The sequence below is a fragment of the Oreochromis niloticus genome, linkage group LG12, assembly GCF_001858045.2.
Source record: "Oreochromis niloticus isolate F11D_XX linkage group LG12, O_niloticus_UMD_NMBU, whole genome shotgun sequence".
Classification (NCBI taxonomy): Eukaryota; Metazoa; Chordata; class Actinopteri; order Cichliformes; family Cichlidae; genus Oreochromis; species Oreochromis niloticus.
This window is the reverse complement of record NC_031977.2, coordinates 27,978,969-27,996,572: the sequence shown is the minus strand read 5'-3', so window position 1 is coordinate 27,996,572 and position 17,604 is coordinate 27,978,969. Positions and strand designations below refer to the sequence as shown.

At 35.4% G+C, this 17,604-nt stretch overlaps 1 protein-coding gene across 1 annotated transcript in view; it reads right to left on the bottom strand.

Moving 5' to 3' along the window:
- The window catches only part of si:dkey-215k6.1 (transmembrane protein 132C), a 265,444-nt gene that overhangs the window by 10,849 nt on the left and 236,991 nt on the right, over positions 1-17,604 (bottom strand). Inside the window, 6 exon segments of the mRNA XM_019366062.2 lie at positions 1,395-1,523; positions 2,129-2,191; positions 4,945-5,022; positions 5,662-5,793; positions 6,004-6,067; positions 8,009-8,214. Coding sequence (XP_019221607.1) covers positions 1,395-1,523; positions 2,129-2,191; positions 4,945-5,022; positions 5,662-5,793; positions 6,004-6,067; positions 8,009-8,214 — 672 coding nt within the window.

Genomic DNA, 17,604 nt, shown 5'->3' with positions numbered 1-17,604 from the left:
TGTATTTGGGTCCGCTAAAAAGAAACACATGGTCTGCCGCCGCAGACCCATGGCAAATGTATTTTGTCCAAATGCTGACCACACATAATTTTCAGTTTGTTCATTTTTTACACAAAATTTTAACTAGATTTTCAAAGTAGCTTAAGTTAACCAAACTAGATTTTGGCAATTTTGTTCCAATTTCACACAAAATGTAAAAGAAAAGCAAAGATTTTTCTTCTTTCTTAAAATAAGATAAGATAAGATAAACCTTTATGAGTCCCACATGTGGGAAACTTGCCATTAAATGGTCCTGCTTCACAGATTTACGTTTACAAACAGCTTTGTTCTTCTTATTAATAAAAATAAAAATACTACTACACTGATATAACCTAGTAAAATAATTTTACAAAGGTAGAGTAAGATTCAGTACTTTTTTGAATTTTTAATAAACTGCAGGACCTATATTTTGATTGGGGTGAGCTGCTTAGCCCTTGGGTGGTATTTATGTTGTGGTAATTTTAAAACAAACAAACAAAAATAAGCATAAAAAGAGCTTAACATATTCTATATAACTTTATATGGTATAAAACCTTTGGCAATGTCATTCAAAAAGTCAAGAATAATAAGTAATATGGTACCTTGGCAATACGGTACAGTATAAATATGTGCATGTAATAACTGTTAATGGGTATGTGTGATGATATAATGGATCAAAGTGGAGACAAAGACGGGTTAAAAAAGATTTTAAAATGTTATAATAATTTTAGTTTCACTGTGTTAGTAAACATAGGTGACAAATTCATTGTTGCGATTTAATTTCTTTTACTGGATTGTATTTAGGGCCTGAAGTTTCATTTAAAAAAAGAAATGGCTGTTGTAATCGTTAGCTGTTGTAATTGCTATAGCCTTGAAGTTACATTTCCCTAATTTGAAACTGATTTTGGGAGAGATAGCATCTAGATAATGTTCGCAGTGCAGAATTACTATTTAAGAGCTGTGATTACAACCTTTAGGGAATTACTGTGAAGAGATGAACAGGCAAAGATGGTGGCCATCATTTCACTTGTGTAATAAAAACCTAAAGGCAGAGAGTTGTCTGCATGTGAATCACATGGCCACATGTCCAAACTAGATAAAGTGAGAGGATGTGATGGCTTGCAAAAATGTTTTAATGTGTGAGTAAAATCACAGATATTCGTAAGGACAAAAATCTTTTTATATAATTCATCCATCCATGTTCAGCGTGTCTGCCTCTGGCTCTATGAAAGCTGGGGTACTCTCACCCCTCACCATGCAATCTTGAAATGGGTACTTGTCTAGCTACATCTTCTTATTGGGGCCAAGAAGTAAATCTGAATAACAGGATCTCAAAATTTTAGCAGATGTAGACTTGACGTAAAGTGATCTCCTACCTGTTTAGGTGTATGTAGCAGGTCAGCAGCTGTGGTTGTTAATTGTATGGCTTGAGAATTTACAGGACTTGGACTCAAACTAAGGGACAAAGATGCAACCAGCTGGACTCCCAGGTCTGAAATGGTGACCTTCAGGTAAAAAAACAACAAAAACAAAAAACAAAAAGAAAAGAAAAAAAACAATGTATGTGTTTGTCATTCACAGAAGAAATATAAAAAAAGTTCAAGTTGTAGTTTTGTCCCCTTTTAAAGGTTTGTTATTCTGATGGTGATCCTAAAATGTAAAGTCAGTCACTTTAAAACTGGGAGATTCAGCACATTTGGATCTCTTTAGATCAATAATGGAAGACAGATACATTAATATAGCATAATTACAAAAATAAAAGTGACTCTTTTATTAGCATATAACTTTTGTATCAGACATTATTTAGACATTCAACATGCTATAAGTAAGAATACAGTTTACACTTTAGGTAAATCACAACACTCTTTGTATGCCGTGCCATGGTCTGATGCTGCATTATTCAATAAATATGCATAATTTGAGTTCATTATGTACAGGTGCAGCGCTAATAAACACGTGTTTACTTACTCTGTGAGGAACTTTGGTTGTTGTTTGCTTTCAGATGTAATTAATCTTAATATTGGCCTCTGGTACAACCTTTAATCTGCTAAATTGGACTCAAGAACATACTAAACTAAATTACAAATATATATAATAAAGCAATATTTACCTTGTCATCTAATACAGTTACAGTCTTCTCTGCCAGTATCGAATCAGACAGGGGGGACAGAACCTGCAACAAAAGACAATACAAAAACATATTTAAATAACAGGAAGCAGGTTATTTTGTGGCTTATAGGAAAATCATTCTACAAGAAATGACGTTATTTATTTTGTCAAAAGTGGTCAATGGCAAAAAGTGCCCCATAAATGAACAAATGTTGCTGTTTCAATGTAAAACAGTGGTTTACTCAGACACACAGACTCATGTACACAGACTACTATTTCTGGACATACATCTGTTTTCACATATAAAAAACACATTCAAGGCATTTTGGACATTCTCTCTTATTTGTTTTGTGAGGAAATTTCTTGTGTGGACTGACCCATTGTCTCTCCTAAACCAAACGACTTGAAGCATCTTATTTTTCTTGAAAGCAAGAGTATTTAATTTCTTTTAACTGTTAAGTAAATAGAAAGTCCAAGGACGTTGGAGCAACATTCTTGAAGGACATCCAACAGATGCCAAATATTTTTTCAACCAAGTCTAAATGTCAAGAAAATGGTGAGACTACAGCTGTTTAAATGTTTGCTGATAAGTCCTGCTACTCAGCTGTCATCTTGGTAATGCCTTTATTCAGCAGCAATTTTGAAGCATTAACTAAATGCTAAACTGAATTTAATTTCTTTGGTTAGTAGGAGATAAAAGAAAGGTATTTCTAAAAACTCAAATCCCCCAAAACCCCAACATTTTTTAACTTTAAAAAGTTTGCTGAATAAATGAGGTTTAAGAAAAGCTTCTTTTTTCCCCAAGGAAATTATACTTTTTCTATTTTTTTGTGATTTGCTGTGAAAGTAATTGGAAATTAGTAAGTACAGTTTTTGTAGAACAAACAGTAAAAAGCAATGTACAATACAAATGCATAAAATAGCTTTTTTGCTGTCTGAGTGAATATTTCCTTAAGGTGAAATTTTAACATTGTCAGTGCAAGAGCAGTGAGAGCCACCATTGTGCCACATAAACTTTGAGTAGTTAGGAAGTTAACACACACAGACTGATCAAATGAGTCATTGATTCATTTCTGCAATCTGCACAGCACGTCTTAGACACACATGCAAATGCATACAGACAAACATGGATCTGTAAAAGCTGATGGTGCTGGTATTGCATGTGTAAAGAAAACACAGGGAAACTCTGCTGCTGTCATCACACAGCGAAGGACACGCTAAGTAACGAAAACACATCTACGCACAAATGCACAGACTGTGTTCCCGTCTGCATTCCAGCTGTGCCCCAGTGTGTCAGCATTCAACTAAGACAACAAGGCCTGAACTAAAGACAACTCAAATGAAAACAGAGTGGATGAAAAGAAAAAGGGACAGTGTAAGTAAGATGGCAAGCAAGCAAGAGAAAAATAAATAGAGTAGGTGTCAGAAGGAGAGGGACAATGACAAATAGAGGAGGACAGTAAGTGAAAGGGGCAGAAAGAAGGAGCATGAAAAAGATTGGGGTACAGATGAAGAGGGGGAACAGCAGACAGACACTGATAGAGATTAGGGGGGCCCATGTTGTAGTGTACTACTTCGCCCAGCGACAGGAGGACAGGCAGATCTGATTGGTGTACAAAGACAATCTCGCAGCAAATGTGTCAGGGCGTCAAACTTAATCCCACCCTCAGCAAGGTAACAAAATGCAATGACTGACGGCTCTGGGATTGCTCCTCAAGACGGGCAGAGAATAATAGGGTGAGAAAGAGAGACTGGGGATAGAAAGGAAAGAGAGACAGGAAAAAGAGGAAGAAGCGATACTCAGGAAGACAGAGCTGGGGGCTAAAATTGAAATGTCAAACTATCAAATGACGCCTGTCGACTCTGGCATCTCAGTGGGAATTCTCGGCAAATTCTCTCTCCTGGCTCCCAAACGGTCCACAGCTGTATATGTGTGTGTTTGTGAGTGTGCGCGTGCATACATTAATGCAGAAGTCCCCTGCTAACATACACTCAGCTGTTACCAAAAATCATGCCACTTGTGCACTAACTTCAGTCCAACCATTTTTTATTTATTTATTTTATTAAATGTGAAACATACTCTTCAACACAGTAATGAATGCGACCATAAAAATACATAATTTCTGTATATGTGATGCATGCAAACCAGAGAACAGAAAACAATATAAGACGACACTGATGATGGCTGCAAAACATTTGGTGGTTTTGCTTTAGTTCTGCTACATAACCGTGCATAAGTAAATAACAGAATAAGCCACAGAACTATCCTCCACTGTCACACTGAGTTACAATGGCCAGGCTCATTGGAATGCAGAAAGTGCACAACTGTGTTCACTGTGTATATGTGTATAATTTGTGAACATCACACTGAGATGTCAGGGCCAAATTCAACAGTTAATTGTGGCTAATTGTATAACAAGCTAGCAGGGGAGGCTTATATATGAGGAACGGGGATAGTGTTTACATCACCGGAGTACTTACAGGCCATTTTACTTATGGCTGTAATGTGAAGTGCCAAATTACACTGCGCTTGACATAATGAGTTTTTTCAACTGTCTTTTTCTGGACTTTGTAAAAAGCAGTGAATACATTGCTTGTGGAATTTCTTTCTTTTTTCCTATATATACTTTGAATACTGTATGATGAGGAAATGACCCACTGCAGTCAGTTTCTTAACTTTACTATAGGGATGAATATAGACTTCAGTAAGCAGAAAGGGTTCTTTTGGTGTTAGAGCTTATAATATCAATCAGCTTAGTTACAATTAAAGGGGAAGAGATGGGTTGCACTTTTAGTGATGAAGCGAGCAAAGAATACCTGTATATTGGTGTGTCCCAGATCCCGCCCGATTACGATTCGTCCATCTATTAATCTGGCAATGCGAGGCTCTTCTATCTGCAGAATACAGAAACAGGAGGCAGTCAAAGGATACATTATTTATTGTTTAGAAAGAATTACAATATTAATATACTATTGGGTGCATCTCTTAATTTTTGAGTTCAGGTGTTTTCAGTCCCATTCCAGTGTGATACTGTGATACAATTTCACTGCTGTACCAAGTCAATTTGTGAAGTTTCTGTCCTCCTAGATATACCACAATCAACTGTAAGTGATATTATTACCAAGTGGCAGCTCAGGTACAAAGTGGCAGACCATGTAAAATGAGATGCATAGTGTGTAAAAGCTCTGCTGACTCAGTAACTGCAGAGGTCCCAAACTTCTTAACATCAGCACAAAAAGTGTGTGTTGGGAGCTTCATGCCATGGGTTTCCATGGCACAGGAGCTCCTGTAGGTGTAATGTGTAGGTGCCACAGTTGTTCACATAGTTCATCTGTAAATGCAAAAAATCAGGACATATGTTTTGCCCTGTCTATATATTAAGCCACCTTACAAGTACTTATTAGAAAGTGTCATTGCCCATAGCTGTGAGCAAATAAGTTATATCCCAAAATGTTAAACTATTCCTTTGTGAAGAAGCCATGATCTGCTAGTGAATAGAATGGTACTGTTTGTGAGCATTTGTGTATACCCACCTTTAATTGGTCCAAGACCAAATGAGTGATATCAACTTGCCAGTCAGCACCCAGCATGTAAACCATCTCTCCACCTGGGTCAGACGGTTCTGCGACAAAATGAGTGAGGACCCGCACCAGAGCATACTGGTACTGAAAGGTTAGAACAAGGCCAAATTCAGACTCTGATGCTAAAGTGCACAACAGACTCTTACTTCACTGTTGTGATTAGACAAAAACATGGCACAGAAGTACAACTCAGTATCAATAACTCAGTGTTTAGGCAGATGTTATTCAGATGAAACTGCCTTTAAAAGAGTTGTGATCACTCATAAACAATCCTGATTTACAATCAAATGATACCTGTAGGGTGCAGCCTTTGCCCTTTCTGTCATCGTCCTCATCATCTTCACTGTCCCTGGTAGGTCTGAAAAGAAAAGAGATAAATAAGGAAGAAATAAATAAAATGAAGGGATGGTGAGATTATCCAGTAATTAAATGTCCCCTTTCCTCTCTTCTCTCAGCTCCAGCTGATGTACTGAATAATCTCATCCTCAGGTTACACTTTAAGCCAAATAAAGGACACTTGAGTCTCTAATCTACATTTAACACATTTAAACACTTTACTTGAACATTAAGCACTTATAATAAGACTAGAATGGTCAAAATATTTTATTTTATTAACTGGTCAATTTTCTATTCTTGTGTAATACTATCTGTTGGGCATTTTTCTCCTAAGCAGTAGATCCAAACAATATAGAAATGATTCTTTGTGACGTTAACAACAACACCAAAAATCTTTTACTTAATAAGAGGGTCTTTATGCAAAAAAAATGAAATGGAACAACATATGTAAAAGTCACTATAACTGGGGGATTTAATAGAGTCTTGAGTAGAACTAAATTTGCAACACTATTGAGTTAAAACAGGATTATTGTTCGACTCAGTTTAACTTGGATTCTTTAAACTTCACATTCTTCTGCTTTGGTATGGTATCAAAAAGTTAAACTAAATTATTACATTTGTATTTAAAAATACTGGTCAATGGAACAACAATTTATTTATTTTTGTATTTTGTATTGTTAATGTAGTAAGCAGCAATCTACTAATAAATAGACTTGCAGCACCTCTAAGACAGCTGCATGTCTTTCTTCTTGATTATTTATTTCTTTTGCAGAATATAGAAAAATACAGTAGTCATTAATTAAATCAGATCTAATCTAATGAAATAAAACATAAGAAATATAAAATATACTATGAATGTACTAATTTTTAATACTAAAAAACAGGAAGGCAACTTGTCTCGATTCGTCTCTAAAAGAGAATGTATTTTTATCTCAGAAGGACGCATATAAACACACATTCTTTCTCCTTTGCCTGCCTCTGTGAAATCTATCATTGACCATATACAGGCACACACAGGATCATATAATAACACAGGAATATACACACAGAGGACTGCATCTGTGTCTTATATCTTTACAGTACCTATGAAACCCAGGTAATATTACAGGAATTTTCTTTCCATTACCCAGTGCCCCAGTTGCACATGTGTCTGTGTGAATGTGTCTACCTAATAGTGCTTGTGTTTCACTCTGTCAGATAGTGGTTTGGGGAGATGGAGGTGTGTTTGTGCACACGGCTTGGTGGCTGCGTGAGCAGAAATTGCCAAAATTGAAAAATAGGCCCAGCAGAACAAAATGGAAGGGTGGCAAGATGAGAAATAGGAATAAAACACACAAACACACATACCTGTCATACAAATACACAATCAAAGATAGAAGCACAAAAGTATAATGATACTTAGAATCATTAAAAACTATGTAAACGATGAAAACTTCCATGTATACATTAATGCCAATGTCAGCTTTGGCAAGAAACACTCAATTTCCATTTTTAACATACTGGTAAGTGCTTTGTAACACTGGTAGGAATAAACAATATTTTCAGTCTGCAATTTAAAAGTAATATACCTTTGGTTCAGCTTTGAGAGAATTTGGAAAATATGGCATTGTGAGCTGTAGTGACTCATGGGTATATACTAAAATAAAAAGACAAAATCACATTTCTCATAGACGAGTAGGAAATACGACTCAACGAATGCCTGTACCATAAATTTCTGGGACTTCAAAAACTAGCAGTTCCTCACAGTTCACTGCTTGATTCTAACAGCAATTGCTTGTGTTTGTGTTTCCCTTCTGAACAATCTTAAAATGTGTTTCTTACCAAAGGAAAAAAAAGTCTTTGTAGCATAAATGAAAATGGTGTACGTGAAATGCTCTACATTTTGACAAAATTATGCTAATGCCTACACCTTCTACCGTGTGTTACACTCCCTCATTCCCTCAAGGTCAGACAGGCAAATTACCTCTTGTTAGTGATGATTGGCACCCTCCAGCCCTTGACCTGGCTGAGCTCAGTATCTGACAGATCTATCTGAAGCGGTAGCTTGGGCACCCAGACGGTGAGCTGAAGCTGAGCAGATAGGTGCAGGTATGAGAACTTGATGGTCAAAGACTGCCGACCACGCATTTCTTTGCCATTCACCAAAACCTTGTCACAGTTCGGAGAAACCTAAAAATAAATATATAAATAAAAAAGAGGGAAAAAACAGTGTGATTGAGACTGGGAAAAACGTGCATGCATGTGTGACATTTTAAACAGAAATCAAATGAGTTGCATTGAGTGCTTTCCACAGAAACAAATGCAGCCTCTGTTGTGCATTGCTCAAGCACAGCCTAAAGCAAGTTTTCACAATAATTATAGTGTTGCATCCAGTAAGATATTTGTCACTGATTTATAACAAGTTTATTAATCTTGTAAAGCACTTCGCAAAACTGTTCTGTAATGTGCTCTGAAAGAAAAGGTTAATAATGTACTTCTTCCTGTTGCATTAGTGGCATTTCAGGTTTGCGAATTCTCTCTTGTTACCTCCGCCAACCTGAAGCAACATATTAACATTTAACAGCCTCGAATCAGTAAATCGCAGTCATTTTAAGACATTAGCACAATTTCACTGAATACATAAGACGACCAACAAGAATACTGTGAACCAGAATACCTGTGGGTTTAGCAAAATGCATGTTTTCTTTTTTTTGTTTAAAAAAAAACCTGTCTAAAGCTTTTTAACACTCTATAGTACATATTTGGTTAATTTATTATTTATTTATTTTTGAATTTTAATGTTACAGCATGACACCTAATAAGATGATGAGTGGAAAGGGGGTTTGACCTTTGACCTCTGGGTGAAGCAGTCTTGTTTTAGGAACCAAAGCTGCACGGGACATAGCGCTAGCAACTGGTAGGAATAACGTTTGTTTCTATACATATTTAAAATGAAACAACTTCATTTATAAAACAGGTTTATGGATTTCTGAAGAAGAATCGATTTTTAAATATAGATTTTATTTCATTTACTTACGCAAACACCTTTTTTTATTTGTTCCCAAAGGACAACATTATGCAGTTCAACCATCTTTCTTATTGCATTAATGCTAAAGCAGTTGTTGTCCTGATAAATGCTTGTTTTAGGCGAGTGTTGGGGTATACACTTTTAGCAAACCATCCAGTATATGACCCCATATGAAGTGACTGGAAATGGACATAAGGCAATGGAAAATCCTAGATTGTATTCTGTTTAATTTTAATCTTTTTCAGTGTTGTGATTAATCAATGTGCATTTTTTACCAGCAATGTCTTTGTCAAAAGATAGAAATAATCAGTCAGATCTGAACAGAAAGTTACAGTTTGTTGAAATACTGCATTGGCTGTATTTGCATATTTACAGCTCTTTATATAATACCTAAACTAGGGATCTGTATAACACAGTGCAACTGTGCATGGATATCCAACAAAGGAACCAAATAGAGTTATTAGGTGAGAAAAGGGAAACAAAGAAAGCAATTCTTTTCCTGGTGACAGCAGAGAATTATGTTTTCAAGTATCTTAAAAATTGGAACAAAAGTTCAGCAGCTATGAAATAAAAGCAAGGGCAGTTACAATTTCCAAACTGACATAAAGTCAGTTTAATATTATTTATTTATGACTGCTTTAGAAAAAAATATATCGAGAAAATTGCAATATTCAGAAAATGTAATATGTGTAAATATTTAATCATCAGTTGGTGCAAAACTGTGTTAAATAGACTTTCTCACTATTTTTTCCTGCCCCACCTATTCTTATTTCTGCATCTTTATATAATTCTATGGCCATTAATCCATTCCTCAGAAGTTTATAACTTCTCCACCCTCTCTTTCTCTACACTACACTTCTCGTCCCTCCACCCACCCTTTCTTTCATCTCCCAGTGCCTCAAATGTTCTGTGCTCTCCACCCATTCCTATTTAACCCTAAAGCATATGAACATTCATTTCCTGTTATCTGACTTCTTCACCCTTTTTTGTTTTTACACCCCAGTCTTCCTTTTCTAAAGCTGCCAACTTCTGTTTATTAGGTTTTCCACTCAGCTGCACCTCACATTCAGTCCCCATGTTGTAGAAATGTGTGTATCAGACATCACCACTTACAGATGACTTATTTAAAAGCTCACTCGAAAACTTTTTTTATACAAACTGCTATTTGGGTTTTTCAGGAAGTTAAATCTAGTCTGTTTTGAGTACCGTTTCCAGACAGTGGGGTTTTTTTTTTTTTTCTCTCCCCTCACACCAAACTGGTTGTGGCAGATGGCTACCCCTCCCTGAGCCTGGTTCTGTGAGGGGTTTCTTCCCAGTAAAATTGAGTTTTTCATTCCCACTGTTGCTAAGTGTTTGCTCAAAGATGGTTGTTTGATTGTTGGGGTTTTATATTTATTTTTATGCTCTTTACCTGCGCCTTGAGGTGACTGCTTTTCTTATGTGGTGTTATATAAATGAAACTGAATTGAAGATTAAATTAAAATCCAAAGAGAACCATCATCTGAGCATATCTCCTCATGTAAGGTAAGTTCTCCTCTTAGTGAGAAGAATAAAAAAGGGATACTGACTTCTTCCAGCAGTTACTCAAAAGTGCAACAAACTGTCTGTGATTCAGTGCTCTTGCCTGATGAAGTTAACTATTTTAGTTATAACATCAAAAACATGGTTCATTTTTAGTACTGACTTACTGTACACAACACTTTCTGATGTATAATACAGTGCAAAAATACCAGATTCAGTTCTGGGTTTATTTAATTCACTTTATCTTCCATCCGCTACAAAAGTCAGACATTTTTCACTGTCAGATTTGGACAGCCATCGGTTGTAACACCTGCCAGTTTGTCCCATTTCAGCCCAAGCCTATCAAAGCATGCAGTTACCTCCGTGAACAATTCACTCCCTGTCGTGGTCCTTTTCATTCAGCACATTGCTGCCAGCTCCTCCATAATCTCAAACTCTTTCATTATCCCATGTACAAAGATGAGTAACTAGGCTGTGTCACAGACATCACAGCTTTTGTCCACAGCCAAGGAGAAAAAAAAATATCAAAATTGTCTGTTTTGTTTTTCAAGCGCCAGATCTTTGAAAATGTCCTCGATCCATTTTGTTATGGTTCGCCTGGAGAGGGGCGCATTCTCAAGTGCTTCTTTTTTCTTAGTGTATATTAGCACGGCAGAGTGCACCAAATACTCTTTGATAAGGTCCCCATCAGACAATGGCTTACTATTTTTTGCAATTTTGTGGGAAATTACAAAGCTGGTTTTGACTGCTCCAACCATGTGTAAAGCTTCATAAAAGGTTTTTGTTGCTTTTGTAGCTTTGCTAGCAAATCTACCTTCCTGATCTATTTCTCAATGGGTGTTTTTTTCTTATAATGGTGATTCATACTGTGACCCTTTAGCATATGGAGGACAATATAAGCATATCAATCTGCTCTCTACAAACTAAGAAAACTGTTTTAATTCTGACTTTAAAAAAATAAACACTTAGAAGTGCACGTTTATGTTATTTCAATTTCTCATTGAGCTCTCATGGGCCTGTTTGGGACAATGCCCCTGTCTAGCCTAAATAGATAGATGTTAATAAATTTGCATAATGTAATGTAAGCTCTAACTGAATGCCAGTTCAAAGAAGAATGCTCTGACCAATGACTACTGAGTACTTATAGATGATAATATATTAAATGAGTAGTCCCATTGGAAAAATGGTCTAGTTCTTGCTAGATGATGGATGTTTATTACTTTAGGCACTTGAATTTGGAACATGTTAGCAATATTTCAATGTTTAGAATTATCAGCTTTAGTGTAGGTTTTTACATTAAGCTTTGATTCATTATTTCCAAGTTCATTATAGAGCAATCTTGGAACAACATTTCATTTTTTCCTGATAAACACAAGAAAAACACATATGATCTAAACACAATTTTGTATGGTTCCATTTTTTGGCTTCCTTACGAAAGACTTTGATCTGAAAAGAGGTTAACATTTTGTACATCAGAGCTAAACCATTTCTTCCCTATCTGCTCTCACCTTTTAATTTCTTTCAATTTAACTTTCTCCTCTATGCTTCTGCTCCTGTAACATAAAAGGAAAGTTGCCCAACCCCTCTCCTCTCCACTTCCTCTTTTCAATTTCTATTTTTCTTCTCTCTTTAACTTTCTTTAAATCTCTTTCAACATCCAGCATTTCCCTCTCTTGACCTGCTCTTTTTCTTTTGTCTCCACTTCATCCTCCCCCCTCATCGCACCTCGTCTCCCTCTTCATCTTCCTCTCTCTCTGAAACCTGATTTACCGCTTGTTAACATCAAAGGGATGTTAGACTGTTGGTGCCTCAAACTATTTCTCCAAATCATTTTTATTTTCTAGGTGTAAATCAGTGTGAATACTGCACGGTTGCTGTGACAGGGTTTGGTTTCCAATGAAGGTATAAAACATCAGAAGTTAGGGGACATCACAATGGTGCTTCTTGAGCTACCACTAAAGTAATTGTTCATGTCTGTTATTTCTACCTTAGTTTTGCTGAATTATATCTATGCAGAGTCTGGATACCCCGGGGGAATACGTAAGAAAAATCAAATTATAGTCCATTGAAAAAGTTTTCCAGATATAGCTCTTGAACTTTTAGGCTGAGAAACAGAGGTGTTCTCAAGTTTACTGTTTCTTATTTGAACAGAGAAAAATTAACTAGAATCTTTTCTTCAAAAGGGATGTTATATACTATGACATTAGGTAAGACGAATTAATTAAACTTTAATTACTTCTCTAATTATATCTTAATTATATATTTCTTTTTCATTACTTTAAGTTCTAAGCAAAACAGTGGCATTATGAGGGCACACAAACATCTCCAAATGAATGCTAATGTTGCTTTTTGTTCTTTTTCTGTATAAATCATTGACAGTTTTTCCTCAGGTGTTCTTGGTCAGTTCTCTAATAACAGTTGATGAATTTAACAGTATCTGAAATCCATTCAAACTGTCTGCTACAAGTGGTTGTCGTAAAGAACATGTCCACTATTTAAAGACTTGATATTTTTTTCTCTTACAGTAACAGACTGTGACTCTGAGTATTGCAAACATATTGTAAAAAAAAATTATAGAATTTGAGTGTGACACAATCAGAAAAAAACTTAAGATAGAGAACCCTGACCTGGTTAACATTTAGTATTTGCAACAGCCTGGCAATGGAAAATATTTCTGCTGAAATCTAAAAAAATGGAACCTAGCCTGTGTTTGTGGTTGGGTTTCTTTTTAGGATTTACTGTTTTGGTAGCTTTGGTAGGCTGATTTGGATTCCTGTTTTTAACTGCTCAATATTCAACAATGAATTTAATCTTTTGTAACGTTTTCAAGCCTCTGGTTTCTGTTTTTACCTTATTCCTGTTCTGTTGAACAGTTTTAGCTTTTGTCTTTCCTTGTGTAGTGATTTCCAACTTAGCCTTTCCAATATACCTTTGGTATTATGTTTTAGTATGAGTATTCTTCTGTTCTATTCTGAGTGTTTACAACCCTCAGATATATACATTACGTCAGGGAACACACACACACACACACACACACACACACACACACACACACACACACACACACACACACAGTCTGTAAAATAACTCATGTTCAGTTCTAGCCTGCACTATTCCCATCTATTTTAATGAATTTTAAATCAAGCAATCAAGATGTGACTGATTTTGATCAAATTAATCTGAGAAACTAGAAATGTTTAATTTTGCTTTTATTACAGCCAGAAAAAAATACTGCTTTGTTATTGATGACAACTTAAGACCCTAAAGTCAGGTGTTACCCAATCAATGAAAAATAGAAAAACAATCAAGTGTAGTGGAAAAATTAGAGGAGGGACAGTTGACCACCAATATAGTGCCAAAATACTTTTATTCCAGAAGACCATCCCAACTTTAAATTACATGTGTTGGCATTTACCTCAGATAAATATTAGCTACCCTCTTCTCCACGCTCAGTGACATTCCTTCACATTACCTGTTTGAGTCACCTAGAAAATTTATATTTTTTTCTAGTTTGTGTTTCTTCTACTGCAACTCCAGGGAACAGTGTAATTGAATTTTTTTAATTTTCTACAGCACGAAACACACATAGTGTAATATCCATAATAGTACTGCAATTACTTGCAACACTCAACTTAATTTAAAAACATTTCTGGAGATGACTTGTCATTGCTCATAGAGGCTGAGAGAATTCAAGGAACTGTTATAATTTATAAACCTTTACCTTTATAAGAGGTTAATCAATAAATGTGTGATTTATAAAAATCAAAACTGAATTACTTGAACATCACAAAAAAGTCCTTTTCAAAAATAAAATGTTTGTTTTTTTTCTTCCTGTGTTCTGCCTGATGCTTTGGGCAATCTGCTTTACTGCTTATTTTCCAAGAGCTTGATAGGATCATCAATACTTACCACATATAGTGAAAAAGTGCAGTTGGTTATTTTTGGTGTGGTAACCAGAGGAAACTTCATATTTGACCTTTCAGTCATGAAAGAGATATCTGTGTTTCCAGCACAGTTGGGTTCATAGTTGTTTTGGACAGTAACACATTTTTGTAACTTTGCCTCTGAACACTACAACACTGAATTTTAAATTGTGAATAAGTGAATATGTGATTAGAGTGCAGACTTACACTTTAAATTTAAAGGGTTTTACATGAAGTCTGCATTAACTGTTAATGAATTACAGCTGTATTTATATGCATTCTCTTTTTTTTTGTATTTGGACAAACTAACATAATTTAAAATATAAACTAATATAATGTTTTGGATGAAAATCCTTTGTAGTCAGTAACTGTCAGAAGTTTAGAAACTAATGGATTTCACAAAATACTGCATTTGCTCCCTTGGGCTACTCTGCCATGCCTTTACTCCAACTGCCTTTAGTTGCTGATTGTTTGTGGGTCTCTCTGCCTTCAGTAACTGAAAAACATGCACTCTTAAGCTGAGATCAGGTTACTGATTTGGCCATTAAAGAATATTCCATTTCTCTGCCTTGAAAAATGTTTTCAATATGCTTTGGGCCATTATCCACTTGTACTATAAAACCCTGTCTTAACAGTTTTGAAGCATTTATTTAAATCTAGGCAAAGAGTATAGAGCCATGTAGATTTCAAAGTTCATCCTCTTACCTCTATAAGCAGTCACATCACATCAGTTCCACTAGCAGCCATAGATGCCCATGTAGTAACATTGCCTCCAATATAGTTTTTGGATAATGTGAAATGTTTTTAATTGTTTCTTCAAAATAAACTTTGACAATGTCTACACCCTGATGAGTGTACTTGTGTTGGCTAGTGTTGTGAAAGGAAAAATCATCCACTTTATTTATCTTCTATGGTCTTTCAGTTCTTTTAGTGTTGGGCTGACCAGTGAATGCACTGGCCGTCTCCAGTTCAATAGCACCAGATTATTGAACGGTCCATTTCCAAAATGTTCCCTACCCCTCTGATAGGTTTATTTTGGTTTTTCCATCTAATGGCAGCTTGCTTTACTTGCACTTTTACTTCACATTGAGAATTTCAGCGAAACTATATGAAATGCAAGTTCGACATTTGATATCAACTCCATATATTTTATCTGCTTAATTTGTCACAGAATAATAAGGGAACATGCATCACTTGTCTGAGAAAATGCTTGACAGTTAATTAACTTTTGAACATCTGATAATGGTTTTCTATGTTTAAAAATGGCTATCAGTCCTTAATTATTTTTTGACCCACTAAATTAAAGCTGAAAGTCTGCACTTTAATCACATGTTGTTGTTTTTTTTTTATTTATAATCCACTGTGGTGATGTATAGAGGTAGAATTATAAAAATGTGTCATTGTTGAAACACTTAAGTTTGCTTTTGAATGAACACAATACAGAGTCTGCACCATTTCAATTCTTATTTTTTAATAGCTTAAGGTGGGGAAAGTAGTTATTTTTATTTTTAAATTCAGTCTCGTGTTGGATCTAGTAAAGACTGCTGATATCAAGGATGCATGCACAGACACACACGCCCGAATACACACCCACACACACACACACACCCACACCCACACACACACACACACACAGCTGACCACAAACACAAAAAGATACAAACATTTGACAGACTTAGAACAAGTGTATTGGTGTTTTTGCAAGTAAACAGCTGAGTTGGAGGTTTAAGGACACTGAAGAATGGATTTAATCTTTCTGTTTCTGGGAAACACTCATAGATAGCACAGGATGAATCAGAGTAGGAATGAGAAGAAGAGCAAAGTGAGAATTTTTTTCTTTTTGAAAAGCAGAGTGTTAAAAGAGAGCAAAGACAAAACTGAAGAAAATATATCTCACAGAAAGTAAACTGTATACCTCAGCAGTTAGGAGATGCTGAAAAAACAGGACAGGAAAAAAAAAACAACATTTTCACCTTCATCAAATGCCACAAACAATACCACATTAACCGTACAAATTTCCAAAGACACCTCCTGAAAACTTTTCTAAGTTCTCAGCAGCAGTTCAAACAAAAGCATAGAGTTTAACTGTTCAAAGTAAGTTTGAGAAGCAGATGTGACTGAAACCTATTCATATCTTTACGATTTAATGGGAATGACAGACACAAACATGTTGACACACACACACACACACACGCACACGCACAAAAAACCTAGTTCTCTGAAAATGTATCTTACTACATGTACATCCTTTGACTAACAATGATCTGCCTACAGTTAAAGTGGGACATTATGCATGCAGGAGCCTCTGACCTGCAGACCTCAGACTTGTTTCAAAGAAAATGACATGTTTTATCTTGGCTTTTGTATAGAGGTTAATTGATGGTCATGTCGATGTAATATGCATGCTTTTGTAACAGTTTCACTTACTGTGCACTTGTCAAATCACCTGCTGCTGATTTGGCACCATCCCCCAAAGAAATAATTGATTTTTAATGTATTTATTTTTTAAATGGTAGGACTTCTCTTATAGGTTAAGAGCCACCTGTGGCTTTTTTTCTCGCATCACATTCATTTACTGACTGTTAACACTAGACATTTGTCATTAAGCTTCATTCCTTGAAATAAATTTTTGTTATAAAAAAAATATTAATTTGACTTTTAATTATGTAAATTATTTCTTTATTGATTTATTTTTTGCATTTTTGTTTTCAGTTTGAATCTCAACTGATTAATTCATTACATTCAAACATTCACCCACTTCATCATTATAAGTTTTTTGAGGTTATTTTTATTACTCAAGGACATGACAAATCTATTCATGACTATGATTAAGCTAACTTTCTGCTAATGTGTTACCTGGATTTTAACAGATGTTAAATTGACTGATTTCTGCTACTGAAAACTGTAATTGTGAAAAATTGTGATTAGGAAATAAAAGTTCACACACTTCTTAGATAGGAAAGTCCAACAGCCTTGATTAGGTGAGGAGCCATAAAAGGTCATTTTGATTTATAACATAAAAACAAAATGTCTTTGGAGAAAAAAGTCACAAAAGTCTTATAATATCCTCTAGGGTTGAAATTTGAAATTTGAAAGTATTTCAATTAG